The following is a 16,183-nucleotide window of genomic DNA, read 5'->3' on the forward strand; positions in this document are numbered from 1 at the left end:
ACAGTAGCTTTCAAAAAGTGTGAAGGTTTTGCAGTGACTTTCTTTGCACTTTTGCCACCTGAGACTGTTTGACAGACACAATGAGAGAGTAAGGAGGATGAACTATATTTGGAGACCTTTTAATGTGACGCTTTGTTCTGACATTTAACTTCTTGCTCTTATGATGAGCAGGAAAAGGACGGCACAAGAGACAAGGAGCATAGTACAAAGAGAGAGTGAAGAAATGAAGCAGATAATGAGGACGTATTAAAAATTTCAAATGAAAACGTGAATGATGAAGACTGTTATTGTTGTTTTATTGCCCTGTGCTTGAGTTAAACCTTGTTAACAGCAGTGACAGAGAAGGCCACCGATTAACAGAGTGACAGGAGAGAGATGCAGGAGCGATTTGAAGGAGTGAGGATGAGTGAAAGAGAGAGATCGCCATCTTGATGAGTTGCTCCCACCCCTCCCTCAGCTCATCTCTCCCAGAGCGCTATCGCTCCATCAACAGGGGTTTCCATGGCAACCCCAGCCTTCCCCCGACCCCATGTGAACAGAGCTACAGGATTAGTCCAGAAAGAGGACTCAAATGTCAACACAGTTCCAGGCACTGCCACGTAGGCCTCAGAGGGAAGAGGGGTGTCTGTTTTTCTGCACGGCTGAGTGATCGGAAAAGTGTGTCATCTTGTCATCGACCTGTATGTCCATTACAGATCACTGAAATCTACCGATTTATGAAAAGACGATTTTGTGAATGCAAAAAAATGGTCAACAATTTTTTCAGACTGCATAAATAAAAAACATGTATTGTGAAAAAAGCACACAGTGAAAAAAAAGTTTCTCATAAAAGTGTTGAAGAACTACACTAAACAGCCAAAACATAAATCTAATACATCATGTGTATACACGTACACTATATATATATAATGGAAGGCTCTTTAGGAAATTTGCAAAATGCACACTGTGTATACATATGCACTTTGTGAAACCAAATATTAAACGTATATATAGTAGAAATGGAATTATAGATACTTTCTTTATATTAAATAATAAATATCGTAGCCAGTACTCCCTTAAAAACAGGCAGTGAGCAAATTATCTTGGTGCAATAAAGTAATTGAGGTTGAACTTGATGTATTAGAAGCAATTACATAGGAAATGACTATAAGTGTGCAGGTCACACAATGTACAGTGATGCACAGTCTTCAAATTCAGAGTGAATATTGGACTGGATACTTTTTCCATTTTCTGCTTAATGTTTAAAGAGGCATACTTAATGCCACTGAAAGCAAGAACTGTTCCGTCGCAGATGATTAATGTTGTTTGGGTGTTGTTGTTTTCCTGCTAGCAGCAAAATCACATATGACAGGTTCACTCCTGAGACGTTTCACCCCAGCTAAACATCTCAACAGAAAGTGTTTAGTGACACCATTTATATGGCCACGGTTCATTTAGCTTACAAAAATGATCAGTGCTGTCAAACATAGCCCTTTTTATTGCCTTTATATTCTTCGGCTTATCATTAAGTCCCCCTAGTTAAATGCAGTACTGTCATATGATATTGAGATCGATGCATTTCAGTATATATAGTGTGTATTATTTTGCCTAATCGTGTATTTGTGTCCACACAGCCGCAGTGGAGGCATGTGTTTTGCACGGGTTGAAACGACGAGCAGCAGGCTTTCTGCGTAGCAACAAGATAGCGGCACTCTTCATGAAGGTGGGAAAGAGCTTCGCCCCGGCTGAGGAGCTGTGTAGAAAGGCCCAAGAGCTGGAGCAGATCATCGAGACAAAGTTAGAGTAAACACATCACATCTCATTGTCACACATCACAGCAGACTTCAAAGTAGATATCAAAGCCTGTGTGAGCTAAAGCAATGACAACAAACAGCCGTCTGTTTACTTGAAGGGTTCTTTTTTTATTCAGAAATGCTTCTGAATAATTCATTATTATGAGCTTTCATTACACATGAATCTCTAATGCCACTAGCTTCATGCAGATGCAGCTTCACTTAATAGAGAAAATGAAAGTTTTTTAAAATTAAAACCGGACATTTATGTGTGCAGAAGAAGTCAAAGCTTGCAAAGTCAAGACAGCCTTCGCAGGATGCCCCGACTGCCCAGCCTCACCACACAGGGAGTCAGGAACCTGTGGATCAGGACAGCTCTATTTGAAAAGGTGTTGGACAAGATTGTCCTCTACCTGGTGGAGAACAGCAGGTGTGTTGAGATAGGCCAATGATTTTCTGTTTTACTTTACGTGTTGCAAGATGTCCCCATCAAAATTCCACTGTATTGTATGTCTTCTAGCAAGTACTATGAGAAAGAGGCTGTTTTAATGGACCCTGTGGACGGACCTATCCTCGCCTCTTTGTTAGGTAAGTATACATGTGAAAGTGCAAATCTTTCTATTTTGTAATCTCAGCCAAGGTCTATGTTTACATGAAAATGTGAGGCCTTGGTTGATTTGTACAGGCTAAGGAATAGAAGTCTCAACAGTGGCAGGATCTCACTGGCTTAGCAACATTGAGCAATTTTTTTTCCTCAGTGGGCAAGAGACAATTGCACTGTTACTTTGGTGGACTGGAGTCACAGTATTTGTACTATCAAAAATAATTTGTATCTTCCCCCCCCCCCGTAAGTGATGCCAGAAGATGGAAAAAAATAGTTTAGAAGTGTTGTAGTGTTTACAAGCCCAGTCCAAGTTCTTCTGTAGCTTTTTTGTCAATTGTTGTTCAGTGATTGACTCATTGATGTTTAAAATAGTCCAATAACTGTTTATTATTCATTGGTTCAGTGGGACCCTGTGCTTTGGAGTACACAAAGATGAAGACAGCCGACCACTTCTGGACAGATCCGTCTGCAGACGAGTTGGTGCAAAGGCATCGCATCCATGGTGGCCATTGCAGACAGGATTCTCCCACTAAGAGGCCTGCACTGTGTGTAAGTATGAAAACTTGTGATACAGTAGATCTTCAGGTAGAACTAGTGCCAGGCTTCTCTGGTTTTAACCCACACCCCTAAAAAAGGTGCTGTCAGTCAGATCGAAGTGGACCTGCTAAGATGACTGTGTGAAATGGAGCACAGCTCGTCCCCGGAGGATGAACACAGCGTTTCTGAGACCTTCACACTTTTTCTGTCTTCCTGTTTTTTAAGAGCTGACATTATCTTAGCGTATGACAAAACTTTTTACTGTTGTTGTTTTGTGTGTGTGTGTGTGTGTGTGTGTGTGTGTGTGTGTGTGTGTGTGTGTGTGTGTGTGTGTGTGTGTGTGTGTGGTATAGTGTGGGGGTATTTCAACTAAAACGTGTCTGGCCTTTGGGATCAGGCTCAAGGGTGGATGCATTGGTGCACAAGAATGGATGTAATATTAGTCATTTGAAAACGTATACTCTCTGACAGGCAGGCTGTAACGCTTTCTGCCAAGACAGTCATCAGATGAGCACAGGTTTACAATGTTTGTTTACTGATATAACATATTTGTGCAGATCCAGAAGAGGCACTCCAGCAGCAGCATGGATGAGCGCCCATCCCCCTCGCCATCAGCTCGTGAATACGTGGAGTCACTACATCAAAACAACAGAGTGACCCTTTTGTTTGGCAAAAACAATGTGCTTGTACAACCGGTAACTGTCTTAATTGCTCATTATTACTCTTTAGATCAGATACGACACTCTAAGTAGAATCATTTTAACCAGAGGTATTTCGAGTTAGAGCCCTGAACTAGCCCCCGTTTCCATACAATTCCTCTCAGAAGACTGCATAGCAGCAACAAATGCTTCAAGATCCTCTTAGCAACTGGCCCATATGTCCTTTTTATTGACTATTCTGAAATAACTGTGCGATGAAAAGTCTTTAAAAGATGCTTCACCTGCCCGCTCTATTATAACAATACAAGGACATGTGGTGAATGCATACATCTTCTTTTCCTCTTCTCTGAGCCTTTTCATTTCTAATGTGTTTGTGTTTGTGATGAATCATTATGTATTTATATATCTATATATATATACTGTATATATGGCAGCCTTTTCCACCAGCTGTACATTCCTCTTTTGGTACATACACACTGACCGCCTCTTAATTGTTGCATAGATGAAAACATCATTCTCTTTGCGTTTTCAGCGGGATGACATGGAAGCCATCCCAGGCTACCTCTCTTTGCACCAGAACGCTGACATCATGACCCTGAAGTGGACACCCAATCAGCTAATGAACGGCTCAGTTGGGGACTTGGATTATGAACGCAGGTGAAGAATTATTCCGCTGAAAAGGATTGTTTATTATTCTGATTTTCTGTGTTTATGATGCATGTAGTTCTTCTAAAACCAATGTAAGGTGCTCCCTCGAAGACTAGAAAACTCGCTGTATTGGTGCTTTACTTTCACTGTTTGGTGTTTGTATATAATTCAGGTGTAACAGAATAAATCACAGTTCTTAACGTTGTGTGGCTCATGGGCTCAGTATGAAGCTGATCTGGTGAGGCTTATTTTCAGCACACCATTAGCCAGCAGATGGTTTATTGACGGAGTCACTGTGAGGCATCTCTCAAACTAGCAAACGGTGTTATGTTCCTGCACGTTTGCATGGATCCTCTCACCAAAAATTGATTTTTGCTTCTGCTTCTCTATGTACACCATTGACTACTTCATGTATTAGCCGTGGAATTCATGAGCGATGAGATTTTGCCTCTTACAGAGAACACATAAACATTCCTCACTGATTTGTTTTTCACTGTTAGCTGTCATGCAAATACGACACTGTTTTCTTTTTCTTCAGTATCTACTGGGACTATGCCATGACAATCCCTCTGGAGGAGATAGTTTACTTGCACTGTCATCAACAAGGTGGGTCCATGCAAACCTTTATCTTAACTCAGTGTTTATGTGTTATTTCAGCTTCTGTGTTTTTTTTTCCCAGTGTCTGCAATTAAACACAGCTTTCAAATAAAATGTCAATATGGGAGTTACACAAAGAAATCATGTCCATCTCCTGTAGTTGACAGTGGGGGGACGGTGGTGCTTGTCAGTAAGGATGGAATCCAAAGACCCCCGCTTCGTTTCCCCAGAGGCGGCCACCTGCTTCAGTTCCTCTCCTGCCTAGAGAATGGCCTGCTTCCTCACGGCCAGCTGGACCCTCCACTCTGGTCCCAGAGGGGAAAGGTCAGCACGGGGGTCTTTCATTGGGGTCACTCCCTTGCTTCCAGAATCCAGAATATAAGTGAATCATTTTAGGCATTCTTCTAAGAAAAAATTCCAGCTAAATCTGATCAATAAATCGATTAAAAAAAACACATTTACGTGCACTAACGCAGATGTGCTGCCTGGGTTTGATGTTCGCTGGAGTGATACTGATGAATGCATGGCTTAATGTTCTGTCTGCAGCACCACACAATAAGTGTCTGCTTTAATGAATGGATGTTTTTGTGGCACTGTTAATAGCATTGTATCTGCAGCTAAACCGCCCACGCGTGTTCGACCTCTATTAATAGGCTTAAGCATGCTGACACTCATCATCTTTAATTCACTTGCAGGGCTTAGCTTGGCTTTAATGGCAGATTTTTTTTATTTTTTTTATTGTTGGCCTTGGTGTAACACTAGTTATATATGCATCACAGGGAAAAGTGTTTCCGAAGCTGCGGAAGAGGGTTCCTCAGGGATCTGGATCCTCAGACTCGGTCTCGGATAAGGAGGAGGACGAGGCCACAGACTACGTCTTCCGCATCCTATTTCCAAACAGCCAGTCAGAGTTTGGTGAGATTCTCTCCACAGATGCAAATGAATATGAGCAGCACCTATGAGCTGCTTCATATTGTTTCATTTGTAGGAAAATGATCATCATTGTTTGTTACAGTGACTGTAGCTCATCCTCCTCCTACACATCTTACTTCCTCCCTCTCCCTTCATATGACTGCACACTACTCCCCCAACCAGACAGGGATCCTGGTTGTACCCAAAAGGCCCTGCAATCTGTCCTGAAGAATCCCCCTCACTCCCAGGAAGCAGCTATCTGTCACACCTCATCTGTCTGTCTGTCTGTCAGTCTGTCAGCATGTCTTACTTTAATTCACAGCATCTAATATCCTCCTGGCCTGTTTTCTGCTTCTGGCTAACTTTATTGATGTGTTGCATTATTAAAGCCCCTCTCAACCTGAATGAATGAACTTTTTTTTACCACATTACATTTCTGTAACCTTTTAGCAGCCAATGGGAGAACAACAGACTGATCGAATATGGCTCCTTAACTGAGAGAGGCTCCTGCTCAATTTATCTGTCTCTTTATAATAATGTAATGAGATATGACAGCTTAATGCTTTCAGATGATGCATCATTTCCAGCTACAATGTTTTATGTATGTTAACTGGGCTCTAGCAGGAATCAAGCACAAACAAAGAAGTACTCTGAGGTGCTCTCAGCAGATGAAGAGCAATCAGCTTCATTATGCTTATGTGAAACGTTGCTGTTTTGTTTAAATCAAAAGTGCAAATGTGATTGTTCTTAAAAGCCTGAGCAGCATAATGCTTTCGTAAGAGACCGAGTCTGGTGTTTGTGTGTGTGTGCGCCTGTTGCAGTGACTCCTCCAGACTTGATGGATCAGGGAGCTACAATGTGGCACCCCACTCTCAGGAAGGCTTCGTGTTCCTCTTGTTCTCAGGGGAGTTTCTTGGACGGAACGACACTCAAGGGGTGCAACCATGAGAGGTGGGTGATAAACACTGTCGATGCTGGATTGAGTTGTGTTGGGTCGTGACAGGAAAACCGCTGAAAGCTGCAGGAACACAGAAGAATCACCTGACGTCCCTTTGTGCCTACCAGAAATTCTCAACACAGAGAAAAAAAAAAAAAAAAACCTAGCAATTACCCAGGAGATGATTATGTGATATTCAGCTCGTAATGAGAATGTGGTAGATGTGTGATATGCAAGGCAGAAAAATGGTTTAAAAGGCAAACCACTGGGATAATTAATTCCGTATGGCATCACAGCAGGGTAACAAACTCTACATTCAGTACCATATCTCATACATTCAGGAGAGTGTGAATAATCACACAAAATCATGAACTAGAGGATTACTTTAATGACATCTTAATGATAGAAAATAAATCTGTGTGTGTTTTCCTCCTGCAGGACTCCTCTGAAGCTGCTGTGCGATAACATGAAGTATCAGATCATCTCTCGGGCTTTCTATGGCTGTATGTGACCGCTTATAATGAACAACTTTATTGCTGGAAATTAGTACACATTACTCATTCTGATTTTCTAGCATCTGCAGAGGCATTAAGTGATAAACTGTGTTGTCTACCAGGGTTGGCATACTGTCGTCACCTGTCCACTGTGCGTACACACCTTTCTGCTCTCGTCAATCACACCATTGTTGCCCCTGATGTGCCACGTGATGCCTTCAAAGGGCTCACCGCAGACGTGTGGCAGACGTTCCTCCAGGACTGCACAGTAAGCATCGCTTGTTTCACAACACAAACATCACATGCTTGACTGTTGGCAGTATGCTGTTTACATAACACACACACACACACACACACACACACACACGCACACATGCGCATGTTCACGCACACACACACACACACACACACACACACACACACACACGCACACATGCGCATGTTCACGCACACACACACACACACACACACGTACACACGTCCACTCCAGGGCTTTTCCTTTCACTGTCACTGGTCTGTCTCATTCATATTCATCCTCTGCTAATTATGTGGCTCAACCCATTAGTCTCACAAAAATGTGCATGAAGCATGACTAATGGTTCTGTCAGTCTCAGAGTCTACATCTCTAGTTTATTACCTGCAGCCATGGAGAGTTTGTCCTGATCATTAGGAAAGAGTTTTACATGTTTTTAAAAGAAAATATATTCTTGTTTTTTTTCTTTTTAATGGTTATTATGTTTGCCTAATTTAATGGTGTATTTTTATGCAACTCAAATATGATGATGTGAATGTTTTACATCCAATAAAATGGAAGCTACAAGAGTCAATAGAAAAACTTTCCAAATCCATGCAACTCTATGAGGTGAGTAATGGAATTATAATTCACTCACTGATTATTTTGGGGTAAAAATGAAAAAACATTTACAGATAAAGCAAACATGTATTTAATTAGTGATGTTGTATTCAGACAATAGTGGGGTTAAGTTAAAAAAAACAACCCCAATGGATTATTACAAACCTGATCCACCATGGCTATCAGAAGGGATGGAAGTCTTTATAACAGATGGGATGTCTGGGAGCTAATGAAAGGACATTATAAAGGGATCATTACAGTTAAAGAGGAAACATAATGAACATTTTCACACAATATTAGACAACTACTTGAGCTGGAGTCCTACAACACTGTGTTCTGTTTGCTTTCAGTTTCTCAGTATTAGTAACTTTTCCTTAGTAATGTTGTACTTTATACATAATCAATAAAAAGAAAGAAAACATGAAATTACTTCAGAAAAAGTAAATTCTTGGATTGGAAAAATTGGTCCATTAGTGGGTAAAGTGAGTAATTTTCAAATCTTTGTTTAATCCATTACACCGTCAATTTATTCCATTTTGAGTTACAGCATGAAACCCATAACGACCTGTCCGAAAAAGAAATGTGTATGGAGGAGAGCAAATTAACCCTTTAAATGCATTAATACCAATAGAAAACTGGTTGAGTGTCATCAACTGATCAGGACTTAACTTACATCTGAAGGGGTTTTTATTGAATCTTCCTGTGAAGTTATTTGCAAGTTATGAGCACAAAATGTACAATGACAGCTGGGAGAAGCAGCAGTCCCTGTTGTCTCCAACATCTGCCATCCTCTGGACTGGAGCCGGGCTTACAGGAGGCTGCTATGATGTTTTGAGAAATGCAAGTACTGAGTTGACCGATGATATTTTCTAATCGTCTTTAGGCATATGAAGAGAAGGAGCTTCTTCGCCTGGTATACTTTGGCGGTGTTGAAGCGTCGCTGCGTAAAGAGGTTTGGCCTTTCCTGCTGGGTCATTATCAGTTTGGAATGTCAGAGGAGGAGAGGAAGGAGGTTTGTCATGTCCATGATTATGACTTCACTTTCAGAGTATTTTGAATGGAAAAAAAAAAACTGATCCTTGATCCCTCGCCACAGGTGGATGAGCAGGTCCGAGTGTGCTACCAGCAGACCATGCGTGAATGGCTCGGCTGTGAGGAGATTGTCAAGCAGCGGGAGAAGGAGCAGCATGCTGCGGCGTTGGCAAAGTGTTCCACTGGAGCGAGCATAGACATCCCCAGTCCGAAGATGGTCCACCACGACTCAACCATCAGCAATGAGGTGAACCAGGAAGATGTGTGCTCAGAAAGTAGTGTAGTGATGTAGTCAGACACTATTGTTTTGTTGTGACTTGAATGTGTTAAATTTTTAAACAAGGTTAATTTTACTAGAAATGGACTCTACTTATTCTAATTGTTAATCCATTATTATCTTTTTCTTTTTAGTGAAGAATCAAAAAAGAAATTGGGCTTGGCCCATGCTCTTGCAACTTTTCAGAAGTGCAATGCTTAGGCATTTGAGTATCATTTAAATGTGAGCACAATGTGTGCCCAAGAAGCAATAAGCCTCGATATGTAAAAAAAAAGAAAAAAGTTTCATATAACAATATCTTGGCCTGAATGTCTTTATTACTCAGTCCCAGTCCTCCCAGAGTTCAGACAGGCAGAGTCTGGCTCGCCTACAGAGTGACTCCAGCAGCAGCACACAGGTATCAAATTCTCACTCTATTACAGCCTGAAGAAATGTCCTTTATGCCTTCTGAGATTGTATTCATACAAGCTGAATGGCCCCTTTTGAATTTAAAAAAAAAAAAAAAGCTTATAGCCTCATATGAAGTTTTCTGAATCATCATCCAGTATATAGCTAAAGTAACGCATGTTTTCTCAACTTTTGAAACAATACTCCTCATCCCTGCACTCTCTCTCCTGCTAGTTCTTCACATCCTCCCATCCCTTCCCCTGGAGTAGCCTGCTTCCCTTTGGCTTGTTCTTTCAGGTGTTTGAATCCGTAGAGGAGGTGGACCAGATCGAGATGGAGCCTAAAAATGAAGAGGCCAAACAGGTGCCAAAGATGCAAAATGGAACTCTGCAGAACGAGACGAGCTCTCCCGACTCTGGACACCCCTCCTCCCGTAACTTCTCCGTCACCTCAGGCCTGTCAGACGGTTCACTCAGCACAGAGGACAGCGCTACAGCTGATCTAACACAGAGATCTGCAACTGTCAAACATGGAGGGGCAGAAAGTGAAGGTCTGACAGAGGAAATGGACAGCCTGGGGAAAGGTCAAGTAAAGAACAAAGAGGGGGAGGGGGAGGGAGAGGGGAAACGGGCTGATGTGACTGAAACTGCAAAAAATACCAACAGTGAGGAAACAGCTGATAACACGATCCAACCACTTGAAAAGGAGCTTATGAAGGCCAACAAAGAGAAAAGCCTGCAACCTGAAACACAACAAACTGTTAGGGAGTCTGGAGTTATTAAAACAAAAGAAGAGGACGACCAAGATGCACTGGCAGACTTCAAAGGAGCTAAATCTTTAGAGTTAGAGGAAACAAAAAAAGGAGTGTCCAATGAGGATACTCTGATGGTATCAGCAGCTGCAACAAAAACAGCTGGAGAATTCAGTAAGCTGAAAACAGATACGGAAAGGAGCATAGAGGAAACATCAAAGAAAACAGCAGAAACACATTTGATATCAAAGGAAATGGACCAATCAAATACTAGCACACAAGAGGTTTCTCTGGTAGAATACAAAGAAAATATATCTGTAGAACCCGTGGCCTCTGAAGTTGAAAAGAGCCTCATTCTCACGGCAGACACCGAGGTATTGAGGCCAAAGGAAGCTTACTTCAGCTCTCAGAAAGACGAGGCTCAGGTCATGACTGAGTCTGATGAGTCTCCCTCTGCCATAGAGATGGAGGAGATCCCCACCGCCAAAGTTTCCATGGTGCCTTGGAGCAGGAAGGGGCGCTGTGAAGCCTCGACATTTTCTGAGGACTCGGCTTCTCCTAATGTGGAGCTCCTGCAGGAGACGGCAAGTCCAGAAGGCACAGAGTCCATCCTGTCTGAGGAGCCGGAGATGGAGAGCCTTTACACCCAGTTTGACTCTCTGGCCGGGTCAGAAAACACAAAGAATGAAGCGACCCACCAAGGATCTGCTGAGAGTACCTTCTCTGTATGCACAAATATTCTCAAATTCATTTACCCTCATATAAACACTGCTTTGACATTGATTTTCAAATAATTTTGAATTGTTTTGTTTCTTTCAGCAAGAGCTTTTGGACCTGTATACATTAAATCTTCACCGCATTGACAAGGATGTCCAGCGCTGTGACAGAAACTACTGGTACTTCACTCCTGCCAACCTAGAAAAACTGCGCAACATCATGTGCAGGTGAAACACTGACAAGGAAGTCAAATAGAATGTGAAATGTGCATTTTATACATTTTATATGAGAAATAGAAAATGACTGATGTAGGAGCCTCCAATGTTGTCCACAAACAGACAAAGACACGTCAATGAGGCACACATTTGTGACATTTTTCTTAATTATGAAGGACATGGCAGATTTAGTTTATTTTGAGTCCATCCCACATTAACACCTTTAATGTTCGTCAGTCCACAGCTGCATAAAGTCCCCGACTAAAGCATGGGATTATACTGTATAGTCCCCAACAAAAGTAAGAATTACACATGTTGGAGCAACATTTTCTTCAAACTACACTTCCCAGCTGTATCAGGAGACTAAATTCTTTTTTTTTAATGACAAACCTGCACAAACTAAAACTACAAAAGAAATCCTTGTTCTCTGTAGTGCAGCTTTAAGTCATCTTTAAGTCATTACAGCTGAAATCAAAACAGGGAAACTCATGCCTATCTTTAATTTTAGCACCACCTTTAGGACTTTCTTTTAAAAAAGTATTTTATTTTATCAACACATGAGACCATGAATCATCGAGACACATGAAGTAGTCCAACAACAGTTGATTTGGTAAATTGTGAATATGGTTGTGTCTCAGATTTGCAGATAAAAACTACCCAGGATGAATAAGTTCACATGGTTGTATATTTTCAGCTATATCTGGAGGCACCTTGACATTGGTTATGTGCAAGGCATGTGTGATCTGCTCGCACCTCTTCTCGTAATTCTGGATGATGGTGAGTCAACACTCTGAATCACTTCTTATTTTCCCTCTTCTCTGACATTTGGTGTATATTTTACGGTTATTTATGAAACAACAGAGCACAGTTTGCCCACTCACTTACTCACTCCTGCTTTCTCTCTCCGTTCGCTCCTCTCAGAGGCCCTGGCCTTCAGCTGCTTCTCTGAGCTCATGAAGAGAATGAATCAGAACTTTCCACACGGAGGAGCTATGGACACTCACTTTGCCAACATGCGCTCTTTAATCCAGGTGACACCAGTAAAGTAGCTCTCAGATACCACTAAATCCATGTATTACCCACAGACACCTGGCTTTCTCACCACCAGTCTCATTATGTCTTTTCCCTGAATCTCCTGTGATCCTCTCTCTGTAAAGATCCTGGATTCTGAGCTCTTTGAGCTAATGCACCAGAACGGAGACTACACCCACTTCTACTTCTGTTACCGCTGGTTTCTCCTTGACTTTAAGCGAGGTACAGTGACGGCTCGATGAAAAGTGTTTGTGCAAATTAGAAGAGTGGGAGATGTACTCCTCTTTAAGCCCTGTTTGTGCATGAAACGTCAGACCTCTTGGCAGCTTATTAACAAGACATACAGTTATTGGGGCTTGGTAAGGATTTAGAAATCAGATTTATTTTTGGATAAAAACACACTCTACTCATGACACAGATGAAATTGACACAGATGAAAAGAAAGGAAAAGAAGAAAATATTTTTAACAATGTTGCTTTATACTCTAAGAATCAGCTATGGGCTATCTTGTTTTCTGTTATCTTTCTCACCATTGTATCTCAGTTTATCCTCTCTCACACCCCAACAAACACCTGCTCCCACTCTTATCTCTCTTTGCTGATGATTCGGCTTCCCGAAAGCTTGCCTTCCATCCGCGTCCTCAAACACTTACATACTTTCACTCCTGTTCCTTTGTGTGTCCTGTCTTCCAGAGCTGGTGTATGATGACGTGTTTACAGTCTGGGAAACCATCTGGGCAGCTAAGAATGTCTCCTCCAGTCACTTTGTCCTCTTCATTGCTTTAGCGCTTGTGGAGATCTACAGGGACATCATCCTGGAGAACAACATGGACTTCACTGACATCATCAAGTTCTTCAACGGTAAAACATGTCACTTTACACACAGATCTTCTCATTCACGTTAACACTAGGACTGCCAGTATTGTAGCGCCCCCTTCAAGCACTGCAACGGTCTGTCGGATCGTCATATGCGATTTCATGTTACGAGAAATTATTACAAATACAACGTACTTTTATGTACAAACAAAATATCACAGAGAATAGAGCAGGATTGGCAACCTTTTAAATGTCCTCTGTTTCAATTTACAATATTTGTCGGCTTTTTTTGTAGTGCGCTGTACGCTGCTTTTTTCTTTCTGCAGCTCCACGTCTCCCGTTCCTAAAATACATTCCACAATAATAAATAATACATAACTTTAAGTCTTTTATATTGTTGGCTATATTAGGCTATGCATTTTAATAAAGACACCGAAATAATGAGAGGAAACTTTTTTCTCCTCCTCCTCCTCTCTGCAACTGGATTTGTTTCCCCGACATAGAGAAAATCACTGAACAACACACACACACACACACACATGAATGAATGAATGAACAACAGGTTGTCGCCACAATGCAGGTCGGATGGAAAACACTATTGGCAAAGAAACAACAAGGCTATCTATGGGCAGGTCAAACTATGGAACTATATACAAAAATAACTGCAGAACTCCATAACATAACAGATGCAGTTGCGAAAATCAGCACCTTGGAGAGCGCCGCGGCCCCTAAGGCACACACCTGGGGCGAAAGCTCTAAACCCTTAAGGTGCACTTCCCACACACAGGGTGCTTGCATCCCTTGCAGGAGAGAAGGCTCTTATTTTGCTTGCAGTGAGTGGTGATCTGTCACTGCCTCCTTTTCGGCTCTTGTGGCTGCTTTGGCTCCGTGGGCGCCGATGTCAGACTGGCCTTGACACGCAGGTGTTCCTCTCGCAGTTCCTTTGCCAGCTGAAGTATGAAGGCTCTTCTGGGGATGGTGGTCGAGGTGCATGCCTCGAATAGGACATGGGCGTTTATCACAGCCATGTCCAAAAGGTTATAGAAGAAAGCGACAGGCCACCATCGAGTTGCACCTTTTACTGTGTACTGATGAGTCTTCAGGTCCAGCACATGATCCCCGACCTCTATCTGTATCTCTCTGTCTGTATCTCTCTATCTGTATCTCTCTGTCTGTATCTCTCTGTCTGTATCTCTCTGTCTGTATCTCTCTATCTGTTTCTCTCTGTCTGTATCTCTCTGTCTGTATCTCTCTATCTGTTTCTCTCTGTCTGTATCTCTCTGTCTGTTTCTCTCTATCTGTATCTCTCTGTCTGTATCTCTCTGTCTGTATCTCTCTGTCTGTATCTCTCTATCTGTTTCTCTCTGTCTGTATCTCTCTGTCTGTTTCTCTCTGTCTGTATCTCTCTGTCTGTATCTCTCTGTCTGTATCTCTCTATCTGTATCTCTGTCTGTATCTCTCTATCTGTATCTCTGTCTGTATCTCTCTATCTGTATCTCTGTCTGTATCTCTCTGTCTGTATCTCTGTCTGTATCTCTCTATCTGTATCTCTCTGTCTGTATCTCTGTCTGTATCTCTCTGTCTGTATCTCTCTATCTGTATCTCTCTGTCTGTATATCTGTCTGTATCTCTCTATCTGTATCTCTCTGTCTGTATCTCTGTCTGTATCTCTCTGTCTGTATCTCTCTATCTGTATCTCTCTGTCTGTATCTCTGTCTGTATCTCTCTGTCTGTATCTCTGTCTGTATCTCTCTATCTGTATCTCTCTGTCTGTATCTCTGTCTGTATCTCTCTGTCTGTATCTCTCTATCTGTATCTCTCTGTCTGTATCTCTGTCTGTATCTCTCTGTCTGTATCTCTCTATCTGTATCTCTGTCTGTATCTCTCTATCTGTATCTCTGTCTGTATCTCTCTGTCTGTATCTCTCTATCTGTATCTCTGTCTGTATCTCTCTATCTGTATCTCTGTCTGTATCTCTCTGTCTGTATCTCTCTATCTGTATCTCTGTCTGTATCTCTCTGTCTGTATCTCTCTATCTGTATCTCTGTCTGTATCTCTCTGTCTGTATCTCTCTATCTGTATCTCTGTCTGTATCTCTCTGTCTGTATCTCTGTCTGTATCTCTCTGTCCGTATCTCTGTCTGTATCTCTCTATCTGTATCTCTGTCTGTATCTCTGTCTGTATCTCTGTCTGTATCTCTCTGTCCGTATCTCTGTCTGTATCTCTCTATCTGTATCTCTGTCTGTATCTCTGTCTGTATCTCTGTCTGTATCTCTCTGTCTGTATCTCTCTGTCTGTATCTCTGTCTGTATCTCTGTCTGTATCTCTCTGTCTGTATCTCTCTATCTGTATCTCTGTCTGTATCTCTCTGTCTGTATCTCTCTATCTGTATCTCTGTCTGTATCTCTCTGTCTGTATCTCTCTATCTGTATCTCTCTGTCTGTATCTCTGTCTGTATCTCTGTCTGTATCTCTGTCTGTATCTCTGTCTGTATCTCTCTATCTGTATCTCTCTGTCTGTATCTCTGTCTGTATCTCTCTATCTGTATCTCTCTGTCTGTATCTCTGTCTGTATCTCTCTATCTGTATCTCTCTATCTGTATCTCTGTCTGTATCTCTCTATCTGTATCTCTCTGTCTGTATCTCTGTCTGTATCTCTCTGTCTATATCTCTCTATCTGTATCTCTGTCTGTATCTCTCTATCTGTATCTCTCTGTCTGTATCTCTGTCTGTATCTCTCTATTTGTATCTCTCTATCTGTATCTCTCTATTTGTATCTCTCTATCTGTATCTCTCTATTTGTATCTCTCTATCTGTATCTCTCTGTCTGTATCTCTGTCTGTATCTCTCTATTTGTATCTCTCTATCTGTATCTCTCTATTTGTATCTCTCTATCTGTATCTCTCTGTCTGTATCTCTCTGTCTGTATCTCTCTATCTGTATCT

General features: G+C 41.8%; 1 protein-coding gene across 2 annotated transcripts in view; it reads left to right on the forward strand.

The window, feature by feature from the left end:
- Positions 1-16,183, forward strand: part of sgsm1a (small G protein signaling modulator 1a) — a 30,004-nt gene that overhangs the window by 11,178 nt on the left and 2,643 nt on the right. The window contains exons 4-24 of one of the 2 annotated variants that reach the window (XM_061038132.1): positions 1,614-1,776; positions 2,050-2,202; positions 2,293-2,360; positions 2,780-2,925; positions 3,471-3,608; positions 4,105-4,229; positions 4,759-4,826; positions 4,978-5,141; positions 5,597-5,732; positions 6,551-6,680; positions 7,105-7,169; positions 7,283-7,428; positions 8,897-9,025; positions 9,110-9,292; positions 9,648-9,719; positions 9,944-11,185; positions 11,280-11,404; positions 12,087-12,169; positions 12,314-12,423; positions 12,550-12,646; positions 13,117-13,284. In XM_061038132.1, the coding sequence (XP_060894115.1) occupies positions 1,614-1,776; positions 2,050-2,202; positions 2,293-2,360; positions 2,780-2,925; positions 3,471-3,608; positions 4,105-4,229; positions 4,759-4,826; positions 4,978-5,141; positions 5,597-5,732; positions 6,551-6,680; positions 7,105-7,169; positions 7,283-7,428; positions 8,897-9,025; positions 9,110-9,292; positions 9,648-9,719; positions 9,944-11,185; positions 11,280-11,404; positions 12,087-12,169; positions 12,314-12,423; positions 12,550-12,646; positions 13,117-13,284 (3,711 nt within the window). The remainder of the gene's footprint in view (positions 1-1,613; positions 1,777-2,049; positions 2,203-2,292; positions 2,361-2,779; positions 2,926-3,470; positions 3,609-4,104; positions 4,230-4,758; positions 4,827-4,977; positions 5,142-5,596; positions 5,733-6,550; positions 6,681-7,104; positions 7,170-7,282; positions 7,429-8,896; positions 9,026-9,109; positions 9,293-9,647; positions 9,720-9,943; positions 11,186-11,279; positions 11,405-12,086; positions 12,170-12,313; positions 12,424-12,549; positions 12,647-13,116; positions 13,285-16,183) is intronic. The other variant, XM_061038133.1, reaches the window with a different exon arrangement.

The sequence above is a fragment of the Labrus mixtus genome, chromosome 5, assembly GCF_963584025.1.
Source record: "Labrus mixtus chromosome 5, fLabMix1.1, whole genome shotgun sequence".
NCBI lineage: Eukaryota > Metazoa > Chordata > Actinopteri > Labriformes > Labridae > Labrus > Labrus mixtus.